Consider the following 26,469-nt stretch of genomic DNA (forward strand, 5'->3'; position numbering starts at 1 on the left):
TATATATATATATATAGATGTACACACACACACACACACACACACACACACACACACACACACACACACACACACACACACACACACACACACACACACACACACACACACATTTATACATATACACAGAGAGAGTGAGAGAGAGAGAGACAGAGAGAGATAGACACTGGGGTTGTACGATATACTGGTACTAATAAAGTACTGCGATTCTAATGAATCATAAATGGTACTTTACCGCCTCTAAAAAATACCTGTTCCCTATTTTTTTATTTATTAACGGGCATGACGGCGCGCCATCTTTATGTCGTGACATTGATGGTTTAACGAGCAGTTGAACATGTTTGGCAGCGCACAATCACGGAGTACTTAAATGCAGACATAGTGTGTGGACACAAAGGGGAAAATGGATCCATTTCGGCTCAAAAATGAACGAGAGTGAGATGACTGTCACTTAGAGATGTCAGAGTTTTCCGTGGTGCCAATTTATTTAGTGACCACCACCTGTTAACAGCTCCTGCAAAGTTTATCACATCCCACTTTGTAAGAAAAACAAGTAATGGCTAACATCTGGAACATGGCAGAGAATAGAAAAAGGAAAACCAATGAAAGTAAAACTGTTCAGCACCAAGTCCCAAAGTTTTAAAGAACACGGCTTAAAAGACCTACACATCCAATTACAAACCCCGTTTCCACATGAGTTGGAAAATTGTGTTAGATGTAAATATAAACGGAATACAATGATTTGCAAATCATTTTCAACCCAGATTCAATTGAATGCACTACAAAGACAAAATAGTTGATGTTCAAACTCATAACATTTTAATTTTTTTTTTTGCAAAAAATAAACTTAAAATTTCATGGCTGCAACAAGTGCCAAAGTAGTTGGGAAAGAACATGTTCACCACTGTGTTAAATCACCTTTTCTTTTAACAACACTCAATAAATGTTTGGTAACTGAGAAAACTAATTGTTGAAGTTTTGAAAGTGGAATTCTTTCCCATTCTTGTTTTATGCAGAGCTTCAGTCGTTCAACAGTCCGGGGTCTCCGTTGTCATATTTTACGCTTCATAATGTGCCCCACATTTTCGATGGGAGACAGGCCTGGACTGCAGGCGGGCCAGGAAAGTAGCTGCACTCTTTTTTTACAAAGCCACGCTGTTGTAACAATTGTCTTGTTGAAATAAGCAGGGGAGTCCATGATAACGTTGCTTGGATGACAACATATGTTGCTCCAAAACCTGTGCGTACCTTTCAGCATTATTGGTGCCTTCACAGATGTGCCAGTTACCCATGCCTTGGGCACTAATACACCCCCATACCATCACAGATGCTGGCTTTCGAACTTTGTGCCTATAACAATCCGAATGGTTATTTTACTCTTTGTTCTGAGGACACCACATCCTCTGTTTCCAAATATAATTTGAAATGTGGACTCGTCAGACCACAGAACACCTTTACACTTTGCATCAGTCCATCTTAGGTGAGCTCGGGCTCAGCGAAGCCGGCGGTGTTTCTGGGTGTTGTTGATAAATGGGTTTGGCTTTGCATAGTAGAGTTTTAACTTGCACTTACAGATGTAGCGACCAACTGTAGTTACTGCGGTGGTTTTATGGAGTGTTCCTGAGCCCATGTGGTGATATCATTTACACACTGATGTCGGTATTTGATGCAGTACCGCCTGAGGGATCAAAAGTCCGTAATATCATCGCTTACGTGCAGTGATTTCTCCAGATTCTCTAAACTTTTTAATGATTTTACGAACCGTAGATGGTAAAATCCCTAAATTCCTTGCAATTGCTCGTTGAGAAATGTTGTTCTAAAACTGTTCGACAATTTGCTTACAAAGTGGGGACCCTCACCCCATCCTTGTTTGTGAATTACTTAGTATTTCATGGAAGCTGCTTGTATACCCAATCATGGCACCCAACTGTTCCCAATTAGCCTGCACACTTGTAGGATGTTCCATATAAGGGTTTGATGAGCATTCCTCAACTTTATCAGTATTTATTGCAACCTTTCCCGACTTCTTTCTCACGTGTTGCTGACATCAAATTCTAAAGTTAATGATTATTTGCAAAAAAACATTTTTTTATCAGTTTGAACATCAAATATGTTGTCTTTGCAGCTTATTCAACTGAATATGGGTTGAAAAGGATTTGCAAATCATTGTATTCTGTTTATATTTACATCTAACACAATTCCCCAATTCATATGGAAATCGGGTTTGTAAAAAGAGGTCAAAAGGAGTGCCAGGAAGGAAAAACTGTCTTTTGTTGAGGAAAGGGCACGTGAAGCTGAACAGGCTGCAGCCAGGGTAGAGTTGGGCACCCTCTACAAGATCAACAGCTCTGTGGCAGCAACATCAGCCAGTCAGCCCCCATCAGATGCAAGAACAGTACCGTTATAACTACTGAATGGTAGCAAGCAGCAAGATGGGTCCATCACTTCCAGGGAATGCAAACTGCCCACAACCAGACAAAAACAGCCAGTCCTCAAGCAGCAAAAGCTGTCCTTAACATCGACACTCACCCAGTTACAGTCTCTGAGACCATGGAAGCTCTTAAAGCCATGAAGAGTGGCAAAGCAGCAGGCATTGACTCCATTGAAGCAGAGATGATCAAGGCTGACCCAGGCGACATCAGTGCCGGTTGATCTCCTTAGAACTATCAGGGAGAGTGAGACCATTCCAAGTGACTGGGCTTAGGGACTAATTGTGAAAGTTCCCAAGAAACGTAGCCTACCGATCTGTGACAACGGGCGTGGTATTACACTATACTTCATCCCCAGCAAGATCTTTTGCAGAGTGCTTCTCAAAAGGATTGAAACAGTGATTGACAAGAAGCTGTCAGAAGAACAAGCAGGATTCAGAAAAGGCACAGGATGCATTGATCAGATATTTGCAACAGGAAATATCATTGAACACGGCATTGCGTGGAACGTCCCATTATACATACAGTATATTGACTTCAGAAAGGCCTTTGACAGCGTGTACAGAGAGACTCTTTGAAAAATACCGAGGTCATATGGACTTCAGGACAAAATCATCACTTGGGGGGTATAGCTCGATTGGTAGAGTGGCCATGCCAGTAACTTGAGGGTTCCAGGTTCGATCCCCGCTTCCGCCATCCTAGTCACTGCCGTTGTGTCTATGGGCAAGACACTTTACCCACCTGCTCCCAGTGCCACCCACACTGGTTTAAATGTAAATTGAGTTAAGTTTGAGTTTGAGTTTATTTCGAACATGCAAGCATACAACATGATGCATCACAATTTCCAGTTTCTCTTTTCAACATGTTCGAAAAGGAGTAGGAAGAAGCAGAGCTTATTTAATCCTACCCCTTTTCTTTTACATAACAGTTGCTAAAACTTTTGTTCACTTCCTGTTCTCAATGTCTTCACAATATACCTCATAAGTAATCACAATAAAAATAAATAAATCAATAATTGTTGAAGTAAGTTTTATGCCATACGATTAGATAAGTAAGATTATTTTGAGAATGAAAGAATGAATGGGTGAATAAATTCAGAATATTTATCATGGTTCTTCTTTTTTGTACTTTGTAAACACTTTAAGTTTGAAGAGTTTCTCAAAGTGGATCATATTAGTACATTGTTTGATTGCTTTGCTTAATCCATTCCATAGTTCAATTCCACATACTGATTACGCACATACAACAATAAGTGTTGTACGTGCGTACAAATGTTTTAAGTTACAATTTTCTCTAAAATTATATTTCTCCTCTTTTGTTGAGAAGAATTGTTGTATATTCTTGGGAAGCAGGTATAGTTTGCTTTGTGTATAATTTTAGCTGTTTGCAAATTCACTATGTCGTGGAATTTCAGTATCTTTGATTCAATAAATAAAGGATTTGTATGTTCTCTATATCCAACATTATGTATTATTCTAACTGATTTTTTTTGTAACACTGTTAGTGAATGAAGTGTACTTTTGTAATTATTTTCCCATATTTCTACACAGTAACTCAGATACGGTAACACTAGTGAGCAGTAGAGAATATAAATCGATTTTTGGTCTACAACATATTTAGCTTTATTCATTATTGACGTGTTTCTTGCTAATTTGTGTTGTATATTTTTTACATGAGATTTCCAGTTCAATTCATCATCAATCATTATACCTAGAAATTTGGTTTCATTTACTCTTTCAATTTCTATTCTGTCTATTTGTATTTGTGTTTGAATTTCTCTTCTACTGTTACCAAATAGCATTATTTTAGTTTTACTGAGATTCAATGATAGTCTGTTTTTGTCAAACCATTTTTCTAATTTATTCATTTCTTCTGTTATTATTTGTATTATCTTCTGTGTTCTGTCCTGAACAAAACGCTGTTGTATCATCCGCAAATAATATTAACTTTAAATCTCTTGTAACTTTACAAATGTCATTTATATAGAGATTGAATAATTTAGGTCCTAGTATTGATCCCTGAGGTACACCACAGGATATATTTAGTGTTGTAGAAGTGTGTTCGTTTAATTTCACGTATAGTTTCCTGTTCGTTAGACAACTTCTTATCCAGTTTAAGACTAACCCTCTGATGCCATATCGTTCTAGTTTTTTGATTAAAATATTGTGATTAATTGTGTCAAACACTTTAGTTAGATCCATAAACACTGCTGCCGCACATTTTTTACCATCTATTGCATTGGTAATTTTTTTCTGTAATATCAATTAAAGCCATTGAAGTTGAAACATTAGCTCTGTATCCATATTGGTTCTCTATGAGTATTCTATTTTTATTTATGAAACTCTCTAATCTGTTATTGAACAGTTTTTCAATGATTTTAGAAAATTGTGGAAGTAAAGAAACAGGTCTATAATTTGTAAATAGATGTTTGTCTCCAGTCTTATAAATTGGTGCAACTTTAGCTATTTTCATTTTGTTTGGAAATATACCTGTTTGAAATTATATGTTATTATTATATACATTAATGGTCCTGAGATCTCTTCAATAACCTTTTTTATCGTATCCATATCAATTCCGTTACAATCAATTGAAGTCTTGGATTAAGATTTTTTCACGATTGTTACTATTTCCTCCTGTGTCACATTACTGAGGAACATGGAGTTTGGATTTAGCTCTATGGTATCAATTGAAACTGGGTCCGGAATCCTTTCTTCCAATTTTGGTCCAATATTTACAAAGTAATTATTCAAACTTTCAACTACTTCCTTTATGTTTTCATTGTGTTTATTTCCGTCTAAGGAAGTGGGTTTCACTATGTAAAGAGCTTAGAGTCAGTAGTGAAGTGAAGTGAATTATATTTATATAGCGCTTTTCTCTAGTGACTCAAAGCGCTTTACATAGTGAAACCCAATATCTAAGTTACATTTAAACCAGTGTGGGTGGCACTGGGAACAGGTGGGTAAAGTGTCTTGCCCAAGGACACAACGGCAGTGACTAGGATGGCGGATGCGGGAATCGAACCTGCAGCTCTCAAGTTGCTGGCACGGCCGCTCTACCAACCGAGCTATACCGCCCCCTATAGCACTATAGTAATATAATTCCCTTCACTTCACTGTGATCAGTCTGTTCTTCAACCACTTCGAATATAGTGTGATTATCAACAGTACAGTCAGTTGTTAAACAGGGATGCATCCTCGCCACCATCTTGTTCTCAATTTCCCTACAACGGATTGTGCACAACACCAAAGAAGACATACGTAGACGAATCCAGTGGACACATTTCTACCATCTAGAAGATCTGGACTTTGCTGAGGACCTGGCCGCCTTGTCTTTAAAGAGAGATCATCTACAGGAGAAGTAAAAGGCTCAACATCTATGGAAAGCAGACAGGTCTGAATATAAACACCACAAAGACAAGTTATGTGCATAAACATTACCAACCCCTACACCAATGACGTGCTACTAGACTTTACAGAGGATTTCATATACCTGGGGAGCTTCATCAGCAAGGACAGTGGAGCGAAAAAGGAAATCAAAGCAAGACGCTCCAAAGTTGGAATGGAATGGAATGAAAGGAATGGAATAGAATGATCCATCCATCCCATCCATATTTCTAGCGCTTATTGTCTTTGGGGTCGCGGTGGTCGCTGGAGCCTGTCTCAGCTACAATCTTTATTGTAATTGCACAAGTACAACGAAATCTTGTTTTTGTCACAAACCCATTAAAAATAAATAAACATTGTACAAGGAACAGAACAGGAACGGTCTTGTGTGACCACTCACAGAGCCCTGTAGATGGTGAGAAAAAGGGAGCCGCTAGGGGAGGATGAGTAAATAAAGTAGGTCTCAGACTGGGCTCCTACTGAGGGGACCCAGTCTGGTGTGAGAAAAATAACTTGATAGCAAAGCATATTACGAGCAAAGTTAAACTCCCTGGTGTTATTGGAAGAGGAGGTAGCGATGTCAGAGTGGCTATCACTGTGATGTCCTTTCGGGGATGTTTTCGGAACAGCCTTTGTCTGTTGTGAGCAGCGTCAAGGCCATTTGAAGTAGTCAAATCGTAGTTAAGGATTGCGTGTGGTGTATTCACAAGACTTTAGCCAATCGAAAATCAAGCCAGTACCATCTTCGGACCAAGAATCAGCTCTACAACAGCTATGTGAAATATGGTGGAAGGAGACATGAATCAGTGCCTTCCACAAAGGTTGCTTTAGAAAAATCTGCTGAAACTACTGGCCCAACAAAATAACAAACAAGAGCTGTTAGGGACAAGCCGTTGAAAATGGATGGATGGAAGATGTGGTCCTTAAAATCAAACACTGGCGACTCAGATGGAGGATGAGAAGATAAATAGTGTTAAGATGGACACCACCTGGAAAAAGTAAGCCTGAGTGGCAAAAGAACACCTGGTGGAGAACAGGTGAAGGGAAGTTGAAAGAGATGAAGCTTACATGGAGCGAAACACAGAGAACAGCAAAAGACCAAAGATGAATGGCATCGAGTCGTTGGAACTTTAGTTCCCACCCGGGAAGAGCAAGATTAGTAAGTGAGTATCCTGCTTTCTGCCAAGTGTAGCTGAAAAGGCTTTAGCCCTTTTGCGACATCGAGAGATATGTGCGGTAGAAAATGGCTGAATGGACTGAGGATTTATCAAGTAGCTTTTCAGTTTATTAATATTTCCCGCAGTGTACAGTTGTGCTGTGACCAGCTAACTGTGCTGGCTTGGAAACGCTTGGGTTAAAAAGTGCCATGCTTTGCTCTGCAGAATGCAGACTTTCTTACCTCTGCCAAATAAGTTATGTTTTTTACAGCCAGCATGAAACTGTTTTAATTTAATACAGTTCTTCAAAATAAATTATTTTGCTGGGTGAGCTAAATAATAATTTGCATAATAAGCCCGCCTTCCGCTCGATTGTAGCTGAGATAGGCGCCAGCGACCCCAAAGGGGAATAAGCGGTAGAAAATGGATGGATGGAAAACAGATTGGAAGACACTGAAACAACTTGCTGATAAACATTCTCTGATCATAGATTGCCCAACAACAGTAACAAATATGTTGAAAACAACAATTGACCTAATATTCACTTATTAACCTAATGATAGAATGATCAAAACTTTCATTTCCTATCTGGTCTCTCTGACCATAATTGTATTCTTTGTTTAAAGAAAACTAAAACATAGCTCTCAGTGAGACCTGATAAAATTAAAGATGATAGATTTATACCTAAGTGTTTACAGTCATAAAAAAATAATTTGAGAATGTAGACTGGTCTAATGTAGTGGAAAGTAATGATGTTGGGGATAGTCCAAATACTTGTAACAATGTGATGGAAATCTTAGGCCCGTTTACAAAAAAAAGGAGTGTCAAAAGAATCAAGAAATAACAGCAGGAGACAAATAAAACCCTGAGAACTATACACCAATAATCAGTGTGCCAGTTATTTAAAAAATAGCAGAAACAACTAGTTTGCAATCAAATAATAATTGTGTGTTAATAAGATTTTTCAAAAGCCAACCACGATCATATTAAGATGATTCTATATGTTTAAGAAATCTTATTTTGAGCCACATTATTTGCAAACCAGACTAATTTACTGCATGGAAACATACTGACTGTTTACGCGGCTCTCCAAAGCTGTGTTAAGCTTCACAGCACTTCCAAATATGAGGTGATGGTTCTCACAAGATAAGGGTGAATAGAAACCTTTTAGTTGGGAGGAGTGGAAGAGTTTAAGTAGTTCAGGATCTTTTTCACAAGTGAAGGGAAAATGGGAGCACGAGTCATTGAGTGTCGGCAGTCAAGAAGTTGTTGTACTTAGGGAGAGAGCTAATCTGGAAATGAAAGCTTTTCATTTACAGGTGGATCTACCGTATGTAGTTACCAGCTTTGGGTAGTGACTGAAAGAGCAAAATCTGGGATACTAGCCGCCAAAATTAGTTTCCTTCAAAGAGGCGGCTGGACTCATCCTAGGGCTTAAAATAACAAGTGAGAGTAGCTCAGCAGTCCTCAGAGTAGGACTGCTGCTCCTTCACATTAAAAGGAGAAAGTTGAGGTGGTATGTTTTCAAGATGGCTTCAGAACACTTCCTTGGACCAGGACATTTAGGAGGGATTATGTTTTACAGCTGGCAACCGAGATGGGAATGCCTAGGGTTTCCTCCAGTGGAATTGGAAGAGGTGGCGGGGCTTCTATAATGAGATGCGACTCGGACCGGAATAAGCACAAAAAAAGTAAAGTTTGCAGCGTTTAAAAGCAAATACACTACATAACCCTCATTCCTCCACCACTGAAACTCTTCACTTACTATCAAATATCATTCAAATGATTTTCTAACAAAGAGGTTAACTATCATAAAGTATTTTATGAAGTACTGTATGCAAATTGTGTACACACCTGTAAGCATTCCGTCTTTCTTTTGTCCCAGAGTCGAACAACACCATAGTAGGAGGAGCCACTTGCTATCATGTGATTTCCATCTGTCTGAATGCAGTATAAGGCGCTGTCATGAGGCTCTTCCCACTCCATTACGTACTTCCTGTTGGAAGGAATGACATACAATGTTTTAACAATCTCTTACTGTTCCTGTGGCAGCCAGAAATATGCATGGAAGGTCACATGGAGTGTTTGTGGGTGTGTATTCACAAAAAAAACGTAGGTGTCATAGGACATTAGAGGTGGGCATTATAAAAGGGGTGTTGTTGACTACATGGCATGGCAACAAGAGAAAGTAGAGCTGAGTGACCATCATTTTTGCTGACCGCTGTTACACACTATATTGCACACTTCATAAGAGACTGCACGTTTTTAAACACTTTGTTGAGCCCTATTGGAAGCTATTGAAAGTTTTGGACATTTCCACTACATGCTGTCTACAGACAAACTAAACAAGTTTCTTTTATTACATTATGTTACTTAATTATATCATTTAAAACAGGGGTCTCAAACTCACTTTACCTGGGGGCCACTGCATGCAGAGTCTAGGTGAGGCTGGGCCGTAGGAAAAGATTTCTTAAAAAAAATGTTGCATACTCCTCAGCATGTCTTGTTGTATAATGACGTTTCAAATTGTATTCCTTGTACACCGCAAATTTCTCTGTGCAAATAAGACACGTTGGGGTGCCGATGTGCTCAACAAAGAAATATTGCATTTTCCACTTTTCCTGGAATTGTCTTTGCACTAACCTTTCTCTTCACTGCAGGCCTTGAAAAAGACATGTTTGGGGTTGTGGAATATATTTGTAATTAGCCGACGCACGGAGAATAATGCTATTTCTGCAAAGTGTGTCGTTCCACTTTTCCTCCCCACAGTAACACGGCAGTCGTTGGATAAGTATCGGGATAGGGAGCGCAAAAAACTGACGGCGCCCAGAGTGTTATCCGGCATCATATAGAAATATATGTAGTGTTCATCGTGTGAGGCAATGCAAATTAAACAATAAAAAAAAAAATATTGGTTTGACTTGGTCCCGGTCATCGGGGACTGTTATTACTGACGGACAGGTGTCGCAGTGTGACTGCAGCCAGGCATGTAAGAAAACCCTCGTCTCCATGGCAACGTCTCTGTCGCTTTCACTCATTTGCCGCTTTTCCACTAACGCAGGGGTAGGCAACCCAGAAGGTTGAAAGAGCCATTTTAGACCCAAATAACACAACGCTGTCAAGCGGCATTCATATAAAACTTGCGGACCGCACAAACATTAAACTTTCATATTAATGTGGGGGCCGCAAAATAACGTCTCAAAATAACGGCCGCGTGTCTGAGACCCCTGATTTAAAACATTGCATCCTGTAACTCTGTGTGTGCTTTACTGGCTAAACTAGAAGCATGTCATACAAGTACAAAACCCAGCTTTTTAATTTCAAGCGACCAATTCGGATTCACTACATTTTGTCAACAAAAATGTTGTTAAAGGAAAGCCACCACAGGCAATTCAAGTCACAGGACGTCGCTATCAGCAAGGAAGCCATCACGCTACACACACACTGCGAGATACCCACCCAAACACGGCTCTGGAGACCTGTTTATGTTTACAAGTGGATACAGAATTGGATGTGTCCTTTATTTCTGGAATGTCATGTAGAACATTCTGACACACGCTAATTGTGTAAGGCAGTCGACCCGCTTTGTGTTGGCTGCACGCTTTCTGACCGGCAGCTGTTCACTGTGTGCATGATTAACATCAGCTGATTGCAGCACATGTACTCGTTAATAGATTTGAACATTGCTATTGTGGTGTAAAAATTGCGATGGAATGCATTGCATGATATTGCTTTGTAGAAGTGTAACAATAATTTCATCACACACTGTGAATTTAGTTGAATATTTTATGCAATTGTTTAACTGAAAGGTTTGAATAAAATGATTTAAAAATGTGTCAAAAAAGTGCAACCATTTGCTCTGAAATAGGGCAAAAAGGAGTGAAATCAAACTAACTGAGAAGGTTTTGCAAAATACAATTGAAAACTTGGAAAATGAGAGCAAAAAGTTTGTGAACAAAATAATAGAAATTATACCAAAAATTAAAGAGCTCCTGAGACAAAAGGAAAATGTTTCTCAAACCAAAGAATTTCTGGAAAAGTTGATGAATACATTTTTTTTAATGTGCAAACAATGCTCATGACAAATTACTGTCACTACTGCCATAAGATGAAATTGATAAACAAGTTTAATGGTTTTTAAACATAATGAAATATATTAAATAATTTCAAAATGAAACAAGACAATGAATAAAGGAAAACTGAACATTACAAACACACGCATAAACCCACTGAATACAGCAAATTCATATTTTTTTGTGGAACACAGTGAAATCAAAAACCCTTATCAAATGTTAACGTTGTAAAGGAAGATGACATAAAGCCAAGCAAGAGTATTTCCAATATTGGATTTCACAAAACTTCTTCAGCCAGAAGTCCTACAACCTTATCTGTAGCCTCAGAGCAGAAGTGGAGAGAGCTGCTTTAACTACAAGACAAAGGTTTCTTGAACAAAAACATGCACTAGAAGAAGAAAAGCTCCTCCGACGGTAAGCAGCTGGTGAAAAGGATGAAGAACTGTGCAAAAATAATCTGGACCAAGAAATTGCAGAAAAATGGCACAATTAAACATACTCAAAACCATACTTGCCAACCTTGAGACCTCAGATTTCGGGAGGTGGGTGGTGGGTGTGGTCGGGGGTGGGGCTGGGGGCTTGGTTAAGAGGGGAGGAGTATATTTACAGCTAAAATTCACCAAGTCATCCATCCATCCATCCATCCATTTCTACCGCTTATTCCCTTATATTTCATATATATGTATGTATATATATGTACAAACCCCGTTTCCATATGAGTTGGGAAATTGTGTCAGATGTAAATATAAATGGAATACAATGATTTGCAAATCCTTTTCAACCCATATTCAGTTGAATGCACTACAAAGAGAAGATATTTGACGTTCAAACTCATAAACATTATTTTTTTTTTGCAAATAATAATTAACTTAGAATTTCATGGCTGCAACACGTGCCAAAGTAGTTGGGAAAGGGCATGTTCACCACTGTGTTACATCACCTTTTCTTTTAACAACACTCAATAAACGTTTGGGAACTGAGGAAACTAATTGTTGAAGCTTTGAAAGTGGAATTCTTTACCATTCTTGTTTTATGTAGAGCTTTAGTCGTTCAACAGTCCGGGGTCTCCGCTGTCATATTTTACCCTTCATAATGCGCCACACATTTTCGATGGGAGACAGGTCTTGACTGCAGGCAGGCCAGTAAAGTACCCGCACTCTTTTACTACGAAACCACGCTGTTGTAGCACTTGGCTTGGCATTGTCTTACTGAAAAAAGCAGGGGCATCCATGATAATATTGCTTGGATGACATCATATGTTGCTCCAAAACCTGTATGGACCATTCAGCATTAATGTTGCCTTCACAGATGTGTAAGTTACCCATGCCTTGGGCACTAATACACCCCCATACCATGACAGATGCTGGCTTTTGAACTTTGCGCCTATAACAATCCGGATAGTTATTTTCCTCTTTGTTCCGGAGGACACCACGTCCACAGTTTCCAAATATAATTTGAAATGTGGACTCGTCAGACCACAGAACACTTTTCCACTTTGCATCAGTCCATCTTAGATGAGTTCGGGCCCAGCGAAGCCAGTGGCGTTCCTTGGTGTTGTTGATAAATGGGTTTTGTTTTGCATAGCAGAATTTTAACTTGCACTTACAGATGTAGCAACCAACTGTAGTTACTGACAGTGGTTTTATGAAGTGTTCCTGAGCCCATGTGGTGATATCCTTTACACACTAATGTCGGTTTTTGATGCAGTACCGCCTGAGGGATCTAAGGTCTGTAATATCATCGCTTACGTGCAGTGATTTCTCCAGATACTCTGAACCTTTTGATGATTTTACGGACCGTAGATGGTAAAATCCCTTGCAATAGCTCGTGGAGAAATGTTGTTCTAAAACTGTTCGACAATTTGCTTACAAATTGGTGACCCTTGCCCCATCCTTGTTTGTGAATTACTTAGCATTTCATGGAAGCTGCTTTTATACCCAATCATGGCACCCACTTGTCCCCAACTAATCTGCAAACCTGTGGGTGGTTCCAAATAAGTGTTTGATGAACATTTCTCATCTTTATCAGTATTTATTGCCATCTTTCCCAACTTATTTGTCACGTGTTGCTGGCATCAAATTTTTAAAGTTAATGATTATTTGCAAAAAAAAAAAAATGTTTATCAGTTTGAACATCAAATATGTTGTCTTTGTAGCATATTCTCCTGAATATGGGTTGAAAATGATTTGCAAATCATTGTATTCTGTTTATTTTTTACATCTAACACAATTTCCCAACTCAAATGGAAACAGGGTTTGTGTGTATATAAGAAATACTTTCAATGAATTCTAGCTTTATATATATAGGGACGGCGTGGCGCAGTGGGAGAGTGGCCGTGCGCAACCCGAGGGTCACTGGTTCAAATCCCACCTAGAACCAACCTCGTCACGTCCGTTGTGTCCTGAGCAAGACACTTCACCCTTGCTCCTGATGGGTGCTGGTTGGCGCCTTGCATGGCAGCTCCCTCCATCAGTGTGTGAATGTGTGTGTGAATGGGTAAATGTGGAAGTAGTGTCAAAGCGCTTTGAGTACCTTGAAGGTAGAAAAGCGCTATACAAGTACAACCCATTTATTTATATATATATATATATATATAATAAATACTTAAATTTCAGTGTTAATTTATTTACACATATACACACACATAAAACTCATCTACTCATTGTTGAGTTAAGGGTTGAATTGTCCATCCTTGTTCTATTCTCTGTCACTATTTTTCTAACCATGCTGAACACCCTCTCTGATGATGCATTGCTGTATGGCACGCACAAAAGTGCTTTCATCAAATGCAATAGAGTCTGGAATCTTCCATCTCTCCCTAGCATGGCACAAAACCGGTCAATTTTTGCTTCTTGAGGAAGATCTTGACTGCCAAGCACTTGGTAGTCCACTACTTCTTCCCCGAAGGTATCCAGGTCCAATCGCAGCTGCGGCTTGGAACTTACAAGCGTATTTCTTCATCTTACTCGTTGTCGCCACGGCTGTATCTTCCTCCTTCTTCTGCTTTGTCTCCTTGTTGTGTGCGCAGTTGTGCACTACACTCTCTAAAAGCCGTAGATGTTATTGTCACATATGCATGTACAGTAGATGGCAGTATTGTCCTGTTTAAGAGTGTCAAAAAATTGCTGTTTATGGCAGGCAAACTGCTTTACGGTAGATGAAAACGTGACTGCTGTTGTTGTGTGTTGTCACCGTGCTGGGAGGACGTTAATGAAACTGCTTAACAATAAACCCAGATAAGAAACCAAGAACTTGCCCTCGATCATTCTACAGTTAAAACGTCATTGGGCAGACAGGCTGTTTATATTGTGGGAAAGCGGACGTGAAAACAGGCTGTCCTCACTCAGGTCCGCATGGAGCTGTAGGGGGCGTGGCCTCCAGCTCCGCCTGAATTTCGGGAGAAAATTTATCCCGGGAGATTTTCGGGAGAGGCGCTGAATTTCGGGAGTCTCCCGGAAAATCCAGGAGGGTTGGCAAGTATGCTCAAAACACAAAGCATTAACAATGGAATAAGGTCATCAAAGGCATCGGATGGAATGAAAAAAGGAAAATCTCAACAGCAATTTAACAGCAATGCAGAATAATTCCATCCATCAATTCCAAAACGAACAACAATAAACAGTGATGAAAATGAATCAAAGAAACACGCTGTGACGAGAAATGCAACAACATCACACAAAGTCTCTTTACATTCCGTATTTGTGAATATATCAACCAACACACAATATGTTCATCAACAAAGTACCTCAAACTAAAATCCAAATACACCAGCCATAGGAAATAATGATGTGCTTGGTATCATGAAAAAGCAATACGAAATAACAAATTTGCTTGTACAACAGCAATGCCTTGCAACCCTGCCAACAAACAATCTGCCATTATTTTATAATCATTTATTAAAATACCACACATTTTAGGCATTCTGAGATAGAGTTGAGCGACACGCATTCTGAGATAGAGTTGAGCGACACACAACAGACACTTCTGACTAAATTTCCTGTAACAGTATACTGGAGGACAAGTAAAATAATTTGTACAGAGCTGGAACCTCAATCGTGGATACATAAAAGCCAAAGTTTTATTAAAGGGTCAATTTGGTAATGAGCAAAATATTTAATCTCTATACATCAACAAATCACTTTTATGGCCTACAATAAAACCGGAGGCTGTGAGGCAGTATAGGACTACAGTTTATTTCTCAGAAGCTGCTGTAATTCTAAGATGAACGTGGGACGAGCGGTAGAAAATGGATGGATGGACGTACAGGATCTTTATGACTTGGACATGCCTTCGAATATGCTGGACATTATTAAAAATCTACTGCAGAAGATCAGAGACACCTGGAGAAACCACATTTTTGAGCTGCAGTTACATTGTATACAAATAAAGTACTATCTAATCTAAATTGCAAAGAGCAAAATTCAGTAATATCATATATTTTCTAGAAACACAAGTGCATATTCCAACAGATCCAGTATTTGGCAATATACAATATTCTCCTGCAATAACACATCAAAGAATATACAACACACATTTTCAGCCTCCATTCCAGGGAGCTAGTTTTGCTACTACCAATGGACCTGCAGTGAACAATTATCAGCTCGTCAAACCATAACAGCAAGATCAAATACATGGATTTTCTGTGGTGCAGAACACACACTTGCTATGAGAGCATTGCCGGGAAGTATGGAACATGAGAAGAAGACAAAAATTTTACAGGAAAATGACCTTTGCTTAGACTGTTTGTGTAAAGGACACATAAGTAGGCAGTGCTGCAAGAGGATTTCCTGTGCCAAGTGTTGCCTGAAGCATCCCATAGTACTCCACAGGACAAAGGATGAGGCTGAGAAGGATGCATGAGATGGTATCCACACGCTAGTGCCTTGTGGTCTTACAGGGGCTGGAGACCCAAAATTGCAAGCTGCCAATTGTTCCATTCCAAGTAATATCTAAAAAAGGAAATACGAGTTTCACAACTTATCCTTTTTTGGATCAAGGAAGTACAGCAAATTCATGTACAGAAAGCTTAATGGAGAAATTGCAACTCACAGAAGGAAAATGATGCCTCTTTCTGCACATGATGGGCCAGCAGTTGTGAGCAGCAAGACAGTTTTAAGATTGGAGGTGGCTGCGTTGCATGGGGATTCTGGAACTGATCAGAGTAAATGGGCCAAAAGCCCTGGAGCCTGTGGAGTGCAGTGAAGACGAGAGACCATTTGCCAAAATGACTAGGCTCGGATGGACAGTTGATGGGAGGCAGCAGAAGGAATATTATAAACGTTAAAATGCCACAAATGACTGTCAACAGAATCATTGTTGCATCTGTAGTAAACAAATAATGATTCAAAAGCTACAGGATCTGATGTAAAGGTGAGGCGTCAAAAGACCAGATCTTTGAAGGACAATAAACATAAAAAGGTTCAACTTCCTCCAGCAATGATAACAGTGGAAAGGAGGACGATGACAACCCAGATGGCGAGAACCACAAAAGCCACAAAAGGAACTGCAACATCCAGAAGATGGGTAAAAGAAAACTTTACCCAGCTACCTGAGCGCCAAAGATGGACATGAGCAAGAAGGAACCTCAATGTAGGAGCTCTTGTCATCATCATGGACAGCACGGTGCCTCGAAACTCATGGCCGCTGGGAAGATTGGTACAAACCTTTCCAGACAGATAAAGATTTCTCCGCCAGGTAAGGATAAAAACACGGACCAGCTGCCTGGATGGATTCTGCTTGTTTCAAGAGGCTAAGGCGAGTTAGGGACAAATTGGCCTCAGTACAGACTTTGGACTTTGCAAAACCCCATTTGTGGATTACTTTTTTTGGTGATGTTTACTCCTTTCTTTTTTTGGTGTGTGACATCTTTTTTTGTATACATTTGACGATTAAAATGTTTTTGACATGAAGACAGAAGATTCCAATGTGGATTATACATTTTAAAAGACACAATGCCGGTTTATAGGATGAATATTATTGCCTGCTGCATTTGCCTCCGAATTGTTATCGCTAAGAACTATTATGAGAACATAATTAAAGGCCTGGTGCGTAGGAGCCATACATCCAATCCAATCCAATCCAATTTATTTATATAGCACATTTAAACAACAAGAATGTTTTCAAAGTGCTGCACAGCCATGTTAAAAACAATATTAAAAACAATATTATGCTTCACCAATGACTGAATAAAAACAAAAAATAAATAAATATAAAACCAGTATAAAAGTAAAAGCAATTAAAACAATAAAATAGAAATCAAAATGTATAAAAAACACAGAGGACAACAGAGGACAGAGGACCGACCACACAACTCACGTAGTGTTAAAAGCCAAAGAATAAAAGTGGGTCTTAAGACGAGACTTAAAACACTTCACTGTGGAAGCAGTTTGAACATGGAGGGGCAGAGTGTTCGAGAGCTTAGGGCCGACCACAGAGAAGGCCCTGTCTCCCCTGGTTTTAAGTCTGGTCTTGGGCACCACGAGCTGGAGCTGGCTCTCGGACCTCAGAGCGCGCGCAGGTTTGTATATTTGGAGGAGGTCCGAGATATATTGAGGTGCCAGTCCATGTAAAGATTTCAAAACAAACAGCAATGTTTTAAAATCAATTCTAAAATGAACAGGGAGCCAGTGCAAACTCTGAAGAATTGGGGTTATATGCTGGCGTTTTCTGGCCCCTGTTAAAAGTTGTGCTGCCGCGTTCTGGACTAACTGCAACCAGGAGAGAGCTTTTTGGCTAATGCCAGCATAAAGTGCATTGCAGTAGTCCAGGCGACTTGAAATAAAAGCATGCACGACTTGTTCAAAAAGGTTAAAAGAAAAAAACTGTTTTACCTTTACTAAAAGACGAAGATGATAAAAACACGATTTTAAAACGCCATTGACTTGTTTATCAAGTTTAAAATTGCTGTCTATAGTGATGCCAAGGCTGGTGACTTTGGGACGCACATCATTTTGCTATGGTTCCAAGTCAGTGAGGGCCGGACCAAAAACTGAAATTTCCGTTTTTCCCTCATTCATTATTAAAAAATTCTTGGCTAACCAAGCCTTGATGTCGCATAGACAGTTGAGAAGGGGTGTCAGGGGGCCGTGGCCTTTTGAAATTGGCATATACATTTGGCTGTCATCTGCATAAAAGTGATAGAACACTCCCTGTTTCCTAAAAATCTATCCAAGAGAGAGAATGTATAAGGAAAACAGGATGGGGCCTAAAATAGATCCCTGGGGGACACCACAGTAAAGAGGGGCAGAAGAAGAGGTGGCGTCCCCCAGCCTGACAGAGAAGGACCTCTTTGACAGGTAGGATCTGAGCCACTGTAATGCAGTCCCCCTGACAGCCACACAGTCTCTCAGGCGGTCTAAAAGAATTGTGTGGTCGACTGTCTCAAAGGGCAGCTGTAGGATTGAAAAGCACTAAAATGGCAGAGCTGCCAGAATCAGACATTAAAAGCAAGTCATTAAAAATCTTTAAAAGTGCAGATTCAGTACGATGCAAAGCTTTGTATATGGACTGAAATAGATCTAAAGTGCTATTTTCATCTAAAAAAGGCTGCATTTGTGCCAAAAAACATTTCTCCAAAATTTTTGACACAAAAGGTAATTTGGAAATGGGCCAATAATTTGACAAACTTGTCGGATCAAGACCTGTTTTTTTAATCAAAGGCTCAACAACAGCTCTTTTACAAGTAGAGGGGACACAGCCAGAAATCAAGCTGCTGTTGATGATGTCCCTAACAGACAAGTCAATAGTGTCCCAGATTTCTTTAAAAAAGGGAGGGGGGTCTGGGTCTGCAGGCATGGACACAGGCTCAAAGTAACAAGACACAGCCGAGGACAGAGTGGCCACATTAAAACTCAACGGAGAACGAGAAAGATTTGCCCGAATAGAAGCAACCTTGTCGTTAAAAAAGGAGAGAAATTTCACTTGTCATCTCCAGTGAAGTGTCTGGATTCAGATTAAGAACATCCACCCATCCATTTTCTATTGCTTATTCCCTTTTGGGGTCTTGGGTGGCGCTGGCGCCTATCTCAGCTGCAATCGGGCGGAAGGCGGTGTACACCCTGGATAAGTCGCCACCTCATCGCAGGGCCAACACAGATAGACAGACAACATTTACACTCACATTCACACACTAAGGCCTATTTAGTGTTGCCAATCAACCTATCCCCAGGTGCATGTCTTTGGAAGTGGGAGGAAGCCGGAGTACCCGGAGGGAACACACGCATTCACGGGGAGAACATGTAAACTCCACACAGAAAGATCCCGAGCCTGAAATAGAACCCAGGACTGCATTACCTTCGTATTTTGAGGCAGACACTCTAACCCCTCTGCCACCGTGGAGCCCGGATTAAGAACATAACTAATAGTATTAAAAAGAACACGTGGCTTGCTGACACATTTAAATCTGACAAATATTTTGTTTTCTCAGCTTTAACCACACTTTGATAATTTCGCCAATTTTCGCCCTTTGCCACTCACGCCGAGCTGTGCGTGTGGTTTCATTGAGCCAAGGCTCCTGTTTTGGTTTTGGACGTATAGCTCTAAGGGGCACTATACTATCCAGAATCTCAGAACAAGTAGAAAGAAAAGAGCACATCAATTGTTCAGTGTCTGCAGGGTGTGATATACTCTGCATGGACTCAGTGAATAAAAGAGAAAAGGCGGCTGCAGTGTCAGACATAATAACACGCCCATGATGCACGGCAGGAGGTTTTACACCAGGTTCAAAACTTAAATTAAACATAACAGGACTGTGATCACTGAACACCGCATCACCAACAACGACATTGTCAACATTAAAACCATAAGACAGTACGAGGTCTAGTGTATGCCCGCATTCGTGTGTAGAACCACACACAGACTGTACAAAGTTAAAAGAGTCAATGACATTCAGGAAACTCTTGGATAAAGGTTCGTCTGGGCAGCAGGTGTGAATATTAAAAGCCCCAACAATTAGGACACGATCATATTTGGGCAGGATTTCGGCCAGAAATTCAGAAAAGTCATTTATAAAGTCTTTGTGGTACTTGAGTGGTCGATATACGACGGCACACAGGACGACATCAGAAAGAACCAGTTCAAACATGCATAGTTCGAAGCTTGAAAATGAGGATTGCATGCGGATCTTACGGCATTTAAAGTCATTTTTAAAAACGACTGCTAATCCTCCTCCTTTTCGGACGGACGACCGCGCAGAATTAAAATCCGATCACTCCGATGATGAAAGTTTATTAAGAGGAGCGAACTCACCGGCTGTCAGCCATGTCTCCGTCACACAGACGAAGTCCAGTCCGCGGGAGACGAATAAATCCTTCAGGATAAATGTTTTGTTTGTCAAGGATCTTGCGTTAACAAGACCGAACTTAACGGGGGCCGGAGCGTCCAAGGCCGCTGCTAATCCGGATGGGGCTCGACACAGAGCCCGCAGGTGGCGGGAATTCACCCCGCGCCACCGGGGGCGGGGACAGCAGGAGCGATGCGGGCGAGCTTCCCCATGCAGACCGATGACAGGAACAATCCAGGACCCGGCGGGATCCAGCGAACGCGGGTGCAGGAAGAAACCAGGTACCGGACCAGACCTCCTTCGGGAAGGTACGGAAAGCCGGGCCAGGAGTGCCCTAACTCTCCCCAGCTGGCCGCCATGTTTGCCGCGGCGCCGGTGGCGCTTTCGCCGGGGGGGAGGAGCCAGTGGGCGAAAAAGAAAAGCAGGAATCCGGCCAGGTGAGAAAGCTGACTGGGACCTCGAAAAACCAACGTCGAAGTTGATCATATCCGTGTGAGAGGGACACAGATCCAACAGCTTTTGGCGATCATACACAAACAGTGAGTTGACAGGGACAACAAAAGACGTGAACAGCACAAAAACAAACAGAGCTGACAGCAAGAGACGGCAGGCCACAGCACATACTGGCGCCATCTTGGATTCCTTCATCAACCAACATTTGGAGCAGCATATACATGTGTATATAAGGTCTGGAGCGTTGTCAACGTGTCTGCGATGTGGACGTGATTTTTATACATATATTGCAGATATACCTGCGCGGACAGCCATCTAGAAAATGTGAAAATATTAGGAGGACAGTGGCGGCTTTTAAAAAGAGAAAGTTCAACGAGAGCAACAGTGTGAAAAAAGTGTGACGTCATGCTCACTTTAGCCTCTTTAGTCAGGGACATCAAGGCACAGAAGTAGTTTCCAAACACGAGTGATTACACTCTATAATAATACCAGAAGAAGACGCTGGATTTGTTGCTCATTGTTTTTGATTAAAAAAAAAGGAAAACAATCTACAATCAGGTGGAAGGCGGGGTACACCCTGGACGAGTCGCCACCTCATCGCAGGGCCAACACAGATAGACAGACAACATTCACACTCACATTCACACACTAAGGCCAATTTAGTGTTGCCAATCAACCTATCCCCAGGTGATATGTGTTTGGAAGTGGGAGGAAGCCGGAGTATACACACGCAGTCACAGGGAGGACATGCAACCCATGACTCCGAAGGGAGTAAGAGATAAAAAAATGGATGGAGGGATGGAAAACAAATCTTCACAAAGTACATTGTACAAAAAACAGCAACAATTGAAAATAGTGCAAATCGATAAAATGTAAAAATGTTTTTTTTTTACCAATTAATAACAACAGATTTGTTTTAAATGTTTGTTAGCATTTTTTTTGTAGCTTTTTTTGCAACTTACTCGATGACGTTAAAGTGACCACGGCCCTAACCACATCCCCACAGCCATAGGTATCTTGGCAGTCTATAGTACGTATATATATATATATATATATATATATTTGGGCTGTCAAAGTTAATGCGATAATAAAGCATTAACTATACATTTAAATAACGGCACACATTTTTTTAGCTGGTGAAATAACTCTAACACTTCCTTTTTGAGACTAGGACCATGCTGTAGCGGGGGAATTTAGCTGCAGTTCACTTGCTACTGACAAGCCAAAAGCGAGCAGAAATGGACAAAAGAAAGTCTACTTTATGGAAATATCAGGTTCAAAGCCATTGCAAGTTCTTCTCCCGACAATACAGGGCTATTTTTCGCCGTGAGAAGAGGCAACGACTGTGCAGCAAACGCCTGCTACGCGCGTCGAAAGAGGTGGGTGGTGCTCATACTTGCCAACCCTCCCGGATTTTCTGGGAGACTCACGAAATTCAGCGCCTCTCCTGAAAACCTCCCGGGACAAATCTCCCGAAATTCAAGCGGAGCTGGAGGCCACGCCCCCTCCAGCTCCATGCAGACCTGACTCAATGCTGTGACGATCTGAAACAGGACAATACTGCCATCTACTGTACATAGGATAGAATGTACATGTATTTTACATTTAAGAGCAGTCAAGAAACATGCATTAGGGAGTCTGTTCTGAAGCCCAAAGTAAAGAGACGTAACTTCATCACGTCGCCTGGTTATTAACTCCAACCCAATATATTACACCGTCGATGAGCAAAATGAAGAAATACGCTTGCAAGTTCCAGAACGATTAGAAACAAGAATTTCAGTTTATCCAGGAGAGTTCAAAGGAGAAGGGGTATGTTGCCTGTAAATTTTGTAGAACAAACTTCTCCATTGAACACGGCGGATGAACGGATATACTCAGCCATGAACGGTCAGCGAAGCACAAAGCGTCCGCAGCGCAGCATCCTTCACAACCCAGTATTATGGCTCACCTCGCAAAATGGAGACCCGTTGGTGTATCTTATGCTGAGACAAAGATGGCGATGCTGATAGCTGGAAGCAACATCCCGTTCTCATTTGCGGATATCTACAACATATCCGTGATATATGTTCCCAGATTCGGAGAGCACTCGCCAATACGCAAATGACAGAACAAAGGTTACTCAAATAGTGAAAGGTAAGTGCTTTTTTTTTTAGTAACCAGCAAGCACAGTACAGTTAGTAGAACAACTGTGTTTTTATTACTGAGTATTTGATAGGTGCCGTCGGAAATTCAACTATTTATTTTATTTATATATATAATAAAATAAAATAAATATATATAGCTAGCATTCACTGAAAGTCAAGTATTTCATACATATGTGTGTATATATATATATATATATATATATATATATATATATATATATACTGTACATATATATATATATACTGTACATATATATATATATATATATATATATATATATATGGAATACTCGAGTTGGTGAATTATACGCCACCCCTCTTAACCACGCCCCCTGCCCTAACCACGCCCCCGACCACGCTTCCGCCCCATCTCCTGAAATTGAGGTGCTTCACAGAAGCACCACGATTGAGGTGCAGTGAAAACATAACATTTTGATTGATACTTTGACTTCTTTACTAAGTAAGCTCAACAGAAAATGAAAGACGGTCGGCAGACTGTCGATAGGAGACTTTTATTTAATTGCAAACAGTCGATCCGACATAAAAACATCTCGAGACACCCTCAAAACAATCACACACTTTTCCGGCTTCAAAATAAAAGCGCCACGCTATATATTCGGTTGAACTACCGTATTTTTCGGACTATAAGTAGCGTTTTTTTTTGTAGTTTGGGGTGAGACTTGGCCAAACTATAAAAAAAAAAAAAAAAATACATTTTGGTCTTTAATGTATAGCTTCATATTAGCCACCACACCTAACAAAATAAAGTAATATAATGTATTGAAGCATCCAAGAGAAAAAAAAACTAAGTCTGACTTTCTTGTTAGCTTTAAATGCCAATTTTATGATAACAACGGGCCCAATTCCAACAAGTATTTCCTCCATGCACACATGCCTCAGTGCTTCATTTCAAGACACACAACATTTGTTCATTCTCCGCTGACAAAGTGTGTTCACAGAGCACGGTAAAATAATCATCATAACACAGTAACATACACATTAACACCATCAGGTAGTACAGTATGAATGGCTATATATAGTATATTATTTGCACACTACTGACAAATGATGCACCAAAATTGCATGCTGAATATTGTGTAAATTATTTTATAACATGTTCCCGTCGAGTCCTCAATTAGAGAATGATTAGCAGGCTCAATATCAAATTTTATAATTAACAGAGAGGGTCAAAACATTGTCATGAAGCAATATGAAGACCATTAACCTTTACAACATGTAAAATACAGAATATCAGAAGCCTGTATTCAGGTAGAAATATCACAGATTACAGCTGGAATAGCGCCCCCCAAATATTATCTGTCTTGGATACACTTATTAATAATGAAAAATTATACCTATCTGCTATTAATTGCGATTCATTTTGAGTTAACTATGAACAACGATTAATCGCATACCAATATTTTGGTACCTGTACCGAAATGTATTTTGATACTTTTCGGTACTTTTCTTAATAAAACTAACACACAAAATTGTATTATTGGCTTTATTTTGACAAAAAAATCTTACGGTACATTAAACATATTTTTCTTATTGCAAATTTGTCCTTAAACAAAGGCTCCAAATTGGTCGGCTGACGTATGCAGTAACATATTATGTCATTTATCATTCTATTATTTTGTCACAATTATTATGGACAAGTAGTAGAAAATGAAATATTAACCTACTTGTTCATTTACTGTTAATATATGCTTACTTTCTCTCTAACTACACTCCTGTCAAAATGTTATAATCACTTATTCTTCTGTTTGGATGCTTTACATTAGTTTTGGATGATACCACAAATCTGGGTATCAATTCTATACCAAGTCGTTACAGGATCATACATTGGCCATATTCAAAGTCCTCATGTGTACAGTACCGGTACTTTTTAGAGGTGGTATAGTACCGAATATGATTCATTACTCTCTCGGTACTATATTAATACTGGTATACCGTACATAAATATGTATATATATATATACATATACATATATGCAGCCCTTTCCATTATTGCATGAATAATCATTAACACATGATGACCCTTTAAAACAGGGGCGTATTGCAGTAACAGATGTCCTCAGAGGGCCGATTCATTCCATTATTCCCTCCCTCAAGGATTTTGCGATGTTAGAATCGTCCGATTTCCCATAAATCCAACCATCCATCTATTCATTTTCTACCGCTTGTCACTTTTGGGATCACGGAGGGTGCTGGAGCCTTTCTCAGCTGCATTCGGGCGGAAGGCGAGGTACACCCTGGACAAATTGCCACCTTATCACAGGGCCAACACAGATAGACAGACAACATTCACACAACAGGATCTATTTAGTGTTGCCAATCAGCCTATGCCCAGGTGCATGTCTTAGGACGTAGGAGGAAGCCGTAGTACTCGGAGTAAACCCACGCAGTCACGGGGAGAACATGCAAACTCCACACAGAAAGATCCTGAGGCCGGGATTGAAATCAGGATGACTCAGGACCTTTGTATTGTGAGGCACATGCACTAACCCCTCTGCCACAGACGACTGCAAATTTTGCGGGGTCTCGTAACTAAGTTCTAGCAACTTCCCCACACATTTTGGCTAATCATCGACATTTTTGCCAATCAAATTTGTCTGAGCGGGACTCAAATGCTGGTGGCGACTTTGCCTTTGAAATTATGTTTGGAACAGATTGTTGTTTCAAATAATATGGAGTTACCGGATCTATATGTAATAATTTCCTGTGAAGACAATTGTTTTAACTGATGCACAACTTGCTTATTTCATCCTTGGTTGGTAAGTCAGGCATTTACGTTTTCTTATTACTTGTAAAAAATGGAAATTAAGATGTCGTATGTAAACTATATTGTCCAATACAGTCTATGATATTGTCTAACAAAGCTAGTATGTTCGTGCAACGAATCCTTAGTGTGATGGGCTTAGCTCCTACTGTAATGATTAGCATGCTAGCCCGGTCAACGACACATAAACATATAGGCTAACGAGGGAAATATACGGTCATTAACCTGTATGTCGATGTGTATTCGAACTGACAGGGCAAAATATATTTTCGACAAATAAAACGAATGTGGATAAGGGTAGTGTCGGTGCTTATGTTGTTCTCATTATGCTGACACGCTGAGGAAATGGGTTCCAACATTAGCATGGCTGTCATGGCAATGTAAAATATATGGAGACAGCCAAATCACATGATAAAATAATTTCTCCTTACTGTAGCCAATGGCATACCTTGGTGAAATGTCTCATCTTTAGTTTTGGGCATACATAAAGCTGCAAAGCATGCTCTACTTCGGCTCTATTTGCGGCCCGCAGCTAATTGTTTACCGGCCGGTGACACATTGTGAAAATGCTATTGCAAAAATTAAAAAAAACATAAAAAAAAGTGGAATGAGTTGCAATGTTGACACAAATCTGCCGCGCAGGCAGTTTTTTTCTTTATATTCTAGTTTCTTCAAAATAGCCACCCTTTGCTCAGATTACTTTTTCGCACACTCTCGGCATTCTCTCGATGAGCTAACTCCTTCAAGACTGTTGAAAAACCATTTCAG

General features: G+C 40.1%; 1 protein-coding gene across 7 annotated transcripts in view; it reads right to left on the reverse strand.

Moving 5' to 3' along the window:
- The window catches only part of fbxw4 (F-box and WD repeat domain containing 4), a 184,918-nt gene that overhangs the window by 35,422 nt on the left and 123,027 nt on the right, over nt 1–26,469 (reverse strand). For all 7 annotated transcript variants that reach the window (XM_061911017.1, XM_061911022.1, XM_061911021.1 and 4 more), the window contains one exon: nt 8,824–8,965. In XM_061911017.1, the coding sequence (XP_061767001.1) occupies nt 8,824–8,965 (142 nt within the window). The remainder of the gene's footprint in view (nt 1–8,823; nt 8,966–26,469) is intronic.

This window comes from Nerophis ophidion, linkage group LG09 (genome assembly GCF_033978795.1).
Source record: "Nerophis ophidion isolate RoL-2023_Sa linkage group LG09, RoL_Noph_v1.0, whole genome shotgun sequence".
NCBI lineage: Eukaryota > Metazoa > Chordata > Actinopteri > Syngnathiformes > Syngnathidae > Nerophis > Nerophis ophidion.